Raw genomic sequence first — 9,809 nt, forward strand, 5'->3', positions numbered from 1 at the left:
ACGGCTAGCTGTGCATTAAACGATTTGAAAGTTTAATGCACAGCTAGCCATTGATTATCCCTTACTTGACCTTTGAAATGTTGTCAGGGCCTTTTTTTTTTTGTTATTTGTATTTATTTGAAGTTATTAACGGTTCCTTCTTAATTCATTCCCCCTTTTCTTCAACTTTGTATGGTTATTTATTTATTTACTTATTATTTGTGTATTCATATTTTAAGTAAATGCTATGTGTATATTGGTATGTTTATACAAAGTTGAATAAAAACACAGTTAAAAAAAAAAAAAAAAGTAATGATATTACAAATCCTACAAATTAATCAAACTTGCAAATCAATTATTTGTATTGTTGGTTTCTTTTTGCCACCAAAGAGAAATATATACATTTTACAATTAAAACATGAACAAGTTCATACAATTAATGAAAACCAAAGATGAACATAAAGTGTGATGAAACAAAAACTTTACTTAGCAGATGTAATTAATGTAGAAATATAGATCAATCCCATCAAATATATGATCCTGTGTGTGTGTGTGTGTGTGTGTGTGTGTGTGTTTGTGTTGTAAGCAAGATGGACAGCAGAACAAGCATCTTTTTTAACTTCATCTCTCGCACTCATCTGGTCTCCTAAAATGCCAGAAATTACATTTAATTGACTTCACATGACTGAAACAGTTGCACTAATGAATAATAATAATAATAATAATAATAATAATCTACTTAGATCTTTATGCTTTTGGATCTGAATGAGTTGAGCTGTTAGAGCCATCATCAGATGCTAGAACAGAAAACAATTACAGTCATCATGACAGTATACAGCTACATCACACAGTTGCACAATTTCTTATTTATTAGATCTATTTAAAGAAAAATATTATAGAACTATACATATATTTTGACTTACTCTTTGATTTTACGTGACCAAAATTTTAGAAATATTAACATTTTACTATTAACCATATCATGAAGGCAGGGCCCATCTGTTGATAATAATATCAAACAGAGATTAAGAAAAACTTACCATTGACAGGTTTGAAGCCTGAAAAACAGAAATTCAGAGATGAAATATTAGCACATAAATGTGTAAAACATGCAATGTAGTCAATAGTGATGATAATAATATCTGAGTCTCTCTCACCTTTCTTTTTCTGATACACCATAAACCCAGCAACACCGATGATAACCAACAAGATGACAGCAGCTACAGCACCAACAATGATGCCGATGGGAACAGAAGCTCCTGTTTGATCAGAGGAAAACATCAGATCAATCTCAAAGCCAGATAATGTTACGAACCAGGGGCCTGTACCATGAAGCTGGTTTAGCTGGCTAGCCAGGTAAGTTTCGGTATAGTTTCTCTTGCTCCAAATCAAAGGGCACTACAGAGTAAAACATTTTTAAAGATAAAATCATCTGGCTTTAGCAATGATTATTTATTATAAATATTTTATATGATTTATATATTTATTATAGCCTTGATCCATATGCCATTTTAATTTAATAATTATTATTAATCTTTTATTTTAAATTAAAGTAAATATATACAGATAATATAGAATATAAATAAGCTTTAGAATCAATATATAAAGCTTTAAATATGATTACATATGAGTTCAGATTTTTTAGTCTCTTTATACCTATATACTGTATATTATCATATATTATCAACTAACTTCACAAGTTTCACTTGCACTGATCAGTTTTCTTTTAGTTGTCCTCTTTCAAGGACAGCCCTTTTGACCTTGCTGTGTATTTAAATTCTTCATATTTTTCAATCTTTTAATCTCTGGCAGTGATTTCTGGCTGTTCATTACTGATGTCACAGTTTCATGTGCACGCGCTCCATAAACTCAGGATAAAGCCTGAGCTGACAGAGAAAGTTGATGATCAGCATCATTGTATCAACAAAGCCGGATTGGACTGGTTTGGTTTTGTCAACTAAAACTAATCCTGTAACCCTGAGTTTTTTCAGCCACCATCATGGTACAGACCCCTTTACTGGTGAAAAATCTCAAACAGTGTCTGTGATATATGCAATACATTGGTATGTAGTGACAGCATATTTACAATGTGCAACCATATAATAACAATACAGGCCTAAATGTATTGTGTTTGTACTCTATTGTCTGTTTTGTGATTGTTTCCATTTTACTTTATTTTTCAATAAACTTCCTTGTTAATAAATCACTGATCTTTTGGGTTTATTTTTTGGTGAGTCAAGTCATGATACAGTTGGTGGTTAATCACAGGAGGGACTACATTTGTAGTTCACTCATTTAATTTCTCTTACCCGGGTTAGTCCTGATCTCATTTGCTGTCTTGGTTTTGCCCTGGTGCTCCACCACACAGCTGTACTTGTTGTTCTTCCACTCATCAGGTGTAACTCTGATGGTGCTCTTCTTCTGAAAGGTCCCGTCCTCATTGGGAAGAAGTTCACCAACCTCCACATCCTCATGATGCTCTTGGTCATTTCTCATCCAGGTGATTTTAACTCCACTGGGGTAAAAACCTGTAGCATGACACGTGACTGAAGACGAGGAAGACTTCTGCAGCAGAGACACCTGAGGAGAGACTGGAGAGAGAGAGAGAGAGAGAGAGAGAGAGAGACAGAGCTTGAATTCAAGTGACCTTAAATTTATGCCTTCCCAATCAAGACCTTTATGAATCACCAACACACTGTCTGTGAAGGCTGGTCTTCATTCAGTTCACTGTATAATATCAGGTAGAGTTTGAAGTGTGGTGGAACTGGTAAGATAAGGCCGCTGAGGCGCTGCTGAAAAGCTCTGGTTTCTATTAAGGCACTCTGCAGGTGGAGCTGTATATCCTTTTTATGTAACCTTTTTTTCTAAACTTTCGATACTAATAATAATAACTCAATATTTTGAAAAATCTAAACCAGAGCTTCTTGTCATCCTAGACAGTCTAATTTAGCAAACAAACCCATTTTGATAGGCTTGACAACACAGTAATGTCATCTAGTCAGCCAGGAACCTAGAGAGTAAATACCACAGACTTTACTGCTATGAGCACCTGGTGATGTGGATCTGTGCTCTTTAACATCAGGAAGATCTGATTCTTCCTATCTGAGCATATTACACAGCTCCTTATCAAGGCTTTATTAATCTGAAAATTGTGCTGCTGCCAGTCTTACTACAATCCAGAAAGTAGCAGCACGCCTCATCTTTAATGAAACTTTGTCATCTAGTAAATAAATACACAAGCAATCTTTTAACTATTGTGTTTATGCAAAATGATAACTTGGGGTTAAATGCCCCTCGATGGTATAGTAGTGATAGTTCATGGCTTACAGGGCTCTAATCAGCAAATTACAGTTACCAGTTCTGGATGTGGTTGCAACAAACCCATTAATTTAAGAAAATCTTTAGTAATAACAGCCTTACACCGTGTCTACACCAGACGCGAGCGGTGCGACAAAATACTATAGAACCTATTATGCTGTCTACACTGGATGCGGCATGGCACGACACGATAAATACCTGACACAAAACTGCTGCTGCGTTCTATTTATGATGTACTGACACAAATTTCAAATGTTTTTCAACGATCGCTTCGTCGCGTCCAGTGTAGACAGACTTTAGCTGTTGTGGTGCGGCGCAACAATTGTCGTGTCCGGTGTAGACACGGTGTTACAGTTACAACTGGACACTGAGCTTTGCCACTATAATACACCACACCTGCATGCCTGTATCAGTTCATACTTTTCTATCCAGTTCATAATTGACAGTTTTAGATGAACATGCTCCTCCTGAACCTGTTTAGCAATCCATTTAAAAAATTGCCTTCATTATAAATTTCTACAAACAAAACACATGATCTGTATTGCTTTAATCAAAACAATCTACTCTGAAAGAAAGAAGAAATTTTTCCAATGATTTCTAGTGTAGAAGACTGTTTAACAAAACATGTAGGCCTATGGCTATATTTTCACTGCTGGATAAGAACTGACGTACCCGTTTTTTCCAGACTGCTCTTTCCATACTGCAGATACTTCTTCAGCCACTCAATGCACTCAGTGCTGAAGTACTGTTTGTCACTCTCAAGAAGAGCTCTGTTATTGTTCCACTTCTGTACAGTGCTGAATCCTTGCTGCACTGGAGAAATCCATCTCAGCTGCTTGAAATCCAGATCCAGAAAGTTCTCTCCATCATATCCAAGCTGTCTGAACCCATTTGTTGCTCCAGTCTGATCATCAAACTCACAGCCGTACATTTGCTGGAATGTGTGCACACCTGAGGAACAGAGACATTGAATTTATGAACAATCAATGAATACAGTCACAATTAAACCATCAGTCAGTCAGAAACATGTTTGACTCAGAATCAATAAATCTGATCGAACATATTTTTGGCCTCCATTCTAAATTAAAAAAAATTTTTTTAGTAATATTTGAGTTGTGAGTTTACTGACTAAATTTATTATGATAAGAGAACAAGAACAGGTGCTGAGAAATAAGAGACAATAAACAGACAACATGATTTCTATTGTGACATCTACACCGGCTGCACACAGTGTACAGTACAGTTTATTATCAGTTTGATTTAATCACTCACTGACTGAATCTGTCTGAGCAGCTGCTGATTTATTTACTGCATCAGATGTGTGTCTTACAACCAGAATTGTTGAATTGTATTTAATTGTAAAAAGAAAAAAAAATACAAAATTGTATTGAACCAAACCACATAGATATAAATCAGTGAACCAAACAGAAGAAGAACAAGACAACACACAGACAGCAGCCGATATCAGACCATATATATCTTCTTTTTATTTTTTTTTATCTCTTTGTACAGCACATTGGGCAACAATGGTTGTATTAACTTGTGCTATAGAAATAAATGAATGAATGAATATATGCGACCCTGGACCACAAAACCAGTCATAAGGGTCAGTTTTTCAAAATTGAGATTTATGCATCATCTGAAAGCTGAATAAATTACCTTTCCACTGATATTTGGTTTGTTAGGATCGGACAATATTTGGCTGAGATACAACTACCAGTATTTGAAAATCTGGAATCTGAGGGTGCAAAAAAATTTAAATATTGAGAAAATCACCTTTAAAGTTGTCCAAATGAAGTTCTTAGCAATGCATATTACTAATCAAAAATGAAGTTTTTATATATTTACAGTAGGAAATTTACCAAATATCTTCATGGAACATGATCTTTACTTAATATCCTAATGATCTTTGGCATAAAAGAAAAATCAATCATTTCGACACATACAATGTATTTTTGGCTATTGCTACAAATATACCCCAGCGACTTAAGACTGGTCCAGGGTCACATATGACATTAATGAAAGTTCATTTGATCATTGAGATGACAAACATTCACTGATCACTAAAGAAAGCAGTTTTACATTAAAGTGGTTTTAAAAGCTCAAAGTTTGAAAGTGACGTCCTTCAGACACAGATTGCCATGGTTGCTAGGGTGTTCTGTGTGGTTGCTAGAGCATTGCTAAGCATTTACTATAATGACCTAGGTGGTTGCTAGAATCCCTGTTGAGAAAAACAGCATATGCTGGTTAGGTATGTTTTGAAGCATGGCTGCTGGTTTGAGCTGGTTTAAGATGGTTCTTAGCTGGTCATGTGCTGGTCCTAAGCAACTAGCTCATGCTCAGGACCAGCACATGGCCAGCTTAAACCAGCTCATGACCAGCAGCCATGTTTCAAAACATACCTAACCAGCATATGCTGGATTTTTCAACTGGGATGTTCTGGGTGGTTGTTAGGCAGTTGCTGTGCAGTTGCTAAGGTAAGTTTATAGTCTTTTCAGTGTAGCAATATGCCAATAAGGGAATGTGTAACTTCACTTGCTGAGTCTATTTCCTTCCCAGGTCACAGGGCCATGTCAGGAGGTCAGGATGACTTCCCCTCTCTGTGAGCGACACGCAACTGAGACAACTGTGATATTAAAGACTCCTGCTTTATTCTGTATTTCTTTTCTCTAAGACGAGACTTGCATAGTGTGTGTGTAATGAACCATACTGATAAGATGCTTGCTAGAGCTAGGTAACCTTGAACAACAGATAAGTGCTCTGTGTGTATGTGTGTGCTTCTTTCTCTGTGCAAACTGAGAAGACTGTCCCGAAGAAACCCATCCACCACCATTCTGATCAGGAATAGGTGCCTGGAAACACCTATTTGGGCTTGCTCCTAATCGCTGACGCCTACATAATCATTCAGAGATATGCTTGAAACGTTTATGTCCATATGTGGAAAATGTCTAAGTTTACCTGCTTCAGTAAAAGCAATGTAATATATTTCTATTCAATAATGTTTTTTTCATTTTTTTAATGTGTTTTGAGATAATTTCATGGTACTAATGAACATTTATGCAATAATTATGATCAATCTTTTTTAAGTTTTAAGTAGTTTTACATTTGAATTGTTTTTAAAAGCTTGAAGTTTGAACACCTGAAATGTACACTGCCCTCCAAAAGTTTGGAAACGCCCTAGAAAAATAGGGTTTTGGACAATATTGGCATGAACCCTTTTTAATTTGTGATAATTTTGCACTGATAAGGGACAACACAAACTACGAAAACATTTTATTACATAAACAGTTTATACATATAAAATACTTATATTTTCAATTCATCAAAATATTCACCATTAGCAGCTATTACAGCTCTGCATAATCTGGGCATCCGAGCTGTCAGTTTATTCAAACATTGACTTGATATATTACTCCAAGCCTCCTGAAGGATTGCCCAAAGATGATTCACACTGGTTGGACACTTCTTACGCATATCACAGTCCAGTTCCTCCCATAGTAGCTCAATTGGGTTGAGGTCGGGTGATTGGGGAGGCCATTCCATGACAGACAAAATTTAAATTATTATTGCCGGTCTTCAATGATAATGTCAAGTTACTTTAATGTATTTGCACCAAAAAATGATAAGGATTTATACTGATATCATCCAAAACCCCACTTTTCTAGGGTGTTTCCAGACTTTTAGAGGGCAGTGTAACTGTTTTATTTTCAGTAAAACTAATGTAATATATTTTTGTTTAATAATATTTTTTATTTTGTATTTTAAGACAATTTCATGGTACTAATGAATATTTATCATTGAAAATAATTTTAAAAAATTCTAATTCATCACATCTAAAGCATCTCTGTTCACACATTTCACTTTTTCTCCTCTGTTTCTGAAGCAGAACCAGTTCATTTCTTACAAAAGAAGAAAGAAAAAGCTAGATTAAAATGTTTGTAGACAAACATTCTTCTGGAATGAGAAAGCAGTTTAAAAAAGAAGTTTATTGTTGATTGCTGAAAAGAAGTTTAGAGTTTATTGCTTGGACAAAATGCTGAACATATCTTTGTAAAATTGAAATATGTCAAATAACAAAACTAAATTTTAATTTTAAAACAAACCCACAGGACATCAAACATACGGCACAATCAGAGTCATCTGACTCATGAATGAACGAGTCGTGAGTATGAACCGCTCTGAATGATCAGTTTGATTGAATCTCTCACTGAATGAATCGATCAGAGCTGCTGTCGACTGATTCGCTGCAGCGGACGTCATGTGATTTTCATCACGTCCAATCAAACTGAGCCATGAACTGTTTCTGTGTCCTGAGTATTTTAGGTTTGTGAGACTCAAATCAGTGAAGATACTGCCTGGCTGTTAAAAACACACATTAGGAAGATTGTCCCCCTCGGTAGAAATCATGGTTAAACTATGTTACATAGTATGTCTAGGATGTGTGTGTTCAATGTGTTCAGTGTGTGTGTGTGTGTGTGTGTATCTGTGTGTTCTGCTGTTTTACCACCTTTTTGCCAAAACTGAAACATACAATATTTGAGTCATAAATATGACTAAATTGTAAAAGTGGCCCAATGTGAAATATTAAAAAATGGATGGTATTCTTGGCTTTAGTATCTAATCTCATTCTTCTCAGTTATCTGATGGTTCAGCTCTTTGAACTGATGGACACACGGACACCTTCATGATATTTATGTTCGTTAATGGAAATCCTCTGCCCAGTTCAAATACTGTACAATAAAAAAGACAAAAGTGACCATTTCTGTCCTTAGTGGATATTAGTGTTTATTTAACAAACACATCTTTAATACTGATAAAATAAAATAAAAATAGAAGATATTATAAATGGTATGTAAATGGTAGCTGTACTCCTAACACTGTATCATTAATATGTAAAATAGTCAAAACTAGAACGTTGCGTGGAAGTAGGTTTGTTACCAATTTACCTGTTGTCTGGTTGAAGCGTGCCTTTGCGACCTGGATGTTGTTTTTGAAGTACTGATGCTGACCAATATCAGTCCGAGTCTGACTGTCCCAGTAATCTGCTCCCACATTCTGTCTGATCCACTCTGTCTTTGGCACAGCTTTCATTGTGTTGCTGTCAAAGTACATAAACTGCTCATCATTGACCAGACCAACCACAGTGAGCTCTGGGAATTCATCGATTCCAGACACACCAGTGTAGAAGTATTTCAGAGAGTGTTTTCCTGAGGAGAGAGATACAAACAGAGAGAAGTTTAGTCATCATCTCAAATTAGACATCTTCACATAAAGCCTGTTCAAAATTCACACTTTAAGTATTACATCAACACTGTAATTCACAATTAGGCTATATTAAAATAATTTATGCCATAACAGTTGAAAACAGTTACCTATATTGAAATATTTAAATTGATTAACAAAAAAAAAACAAAAAAAAAACACCCTAATATACAAAAGGACTGTAGCTTTAGTTGTTTATTGTCTCTGTAATTGTTCATATTCCAGATCTTCCTAAATTGCCTAAATTTACATTTGAGACCCTGTCATTTATTGTACTAAAAATATAGCAAGATGTGCTGTATTTTTTATTAAAACAATATTTTCTCATAATTAGTCTCATTGGTGAAGTGTGCTAAAACACAGAGGTCATTTTGATTCCAGTTACTAAAAAAATATATAACACAAGAAGACAGATAAAAATACATATCTAGACACAGTAAACTCTGGATATGTTATATACAGATATGAGATTTCAAGATCTCACTTCAGGTAAAGACAAATGTAAGAAGAACAAATCTATTATTGAATATATTACTTCAAATCTGTCCAACAATAGAACAACGAAAGTAAAATGCTACAATAATGATTTGTATTTGATTAATCTATTTAACAGGAATGTATTATTATTATTATTATTATTATTATTCATTAGTACAAAGGTTTCAGTCATGTGAAAGGAATGAAATGTAATAGGTTTCTGACATTTTAGGAGACCAGATTACTGTGAAATATGAAGTTTAAAAAAACTTAATTATCCATGTTTATCCTGCTGTCCATTTTGCTTACAACACATAAACACACACTTTCTCTCTCACACACAGGATCATAGATTTCAGTAATAATGTGATTGATCTTTATTACATGTATGTTGTCTTGGGGTTGTCTCCTTTATTTCTTCCAGTCCTAGCTTTTATTAATTTGAACGATGACTGAACCCTTGTATAACAGACACTTCTCGTGTTTATTGTCATCTTATGGTAAATCGCTTGTTGTATTATTCCTCAACTGTAAGGATAAAAGCGTCTGCCAAATTAATAAATGTAAATATAAATGTTTCGTGGCATTGTATCGCCATCTAGTGGCCAAAACACTGCAGTCAAAATTCCCTATAAACAGTTTTTGTTTTCTTTACAGTTGTTCTTTGAGTCTTGTGAGAAGAAAAAAAAAATCATTTTGATTTTTATTCTTCTGTAATGAGCCTTTTGCCCAATACATGGCAAGACAATCAGAAAGCTATGAGGTTTATTCTT

At 34.8% G+C, this 9,809-nt stretch overlaps 1 protein-coding gene across 1 annotated transcript in view; it reads right to left on the reverse strand.

The window, feature by feature from the left end:
- Nucleotides 1–317: 317 nt before the first annotated feature.
- The window catches only part of LOC131525369 (major histocompatibility complex class I-related gene protein-like), a 10,272-nt gene continuing 780 nt past the window's right edge, over nt 318–9,809 (reverse strand). Inside the window, exons 2-8 of the mRNA XM_058752878.1 lie at nt 8,244–8,504; nt 3,970–4,248; nt 2,289–2,570; nt 1,137–1,238; nt 1,020–1,037; nt 719–776; nt 318–625 (exon numbers count right to left, since the gene is read on the reverse strand). Coding sequence (XP_058608861.1) covers nt 727–776; nt 1,020–1,037; nt 1,137–1,238; nt 2,289–2,570; nt 3,970–4,248; nt 8,244–8,504 — 992 coding nt within the window. The 3' untranslated portion in view covers nt 318–625; nt 719–726. The remainder of the gene's footprint in view (nt 626–718; nt 777–1,019; nt 1,038–1,136; nt 1,239–2,288; nt 2,571–3,969; nt 4,249–8,243; nt 8,505–9,809) is intronic.

Source organism: Onychostoma macrolepis, chromosome 19 (assembly GCF_012432095.1).
Source record: "Onychostoma macrolepis isolate SWU-2019 chromosome 19, ASM1243209v1, whole genome shotgun sequence".
Lineage (NCBI taxonomy): Eukaryota > Metazoa > Chordata > Actinopteri > Cypriniformes > Cyprinidae > Onychostoma > Onychostoma macrolepis.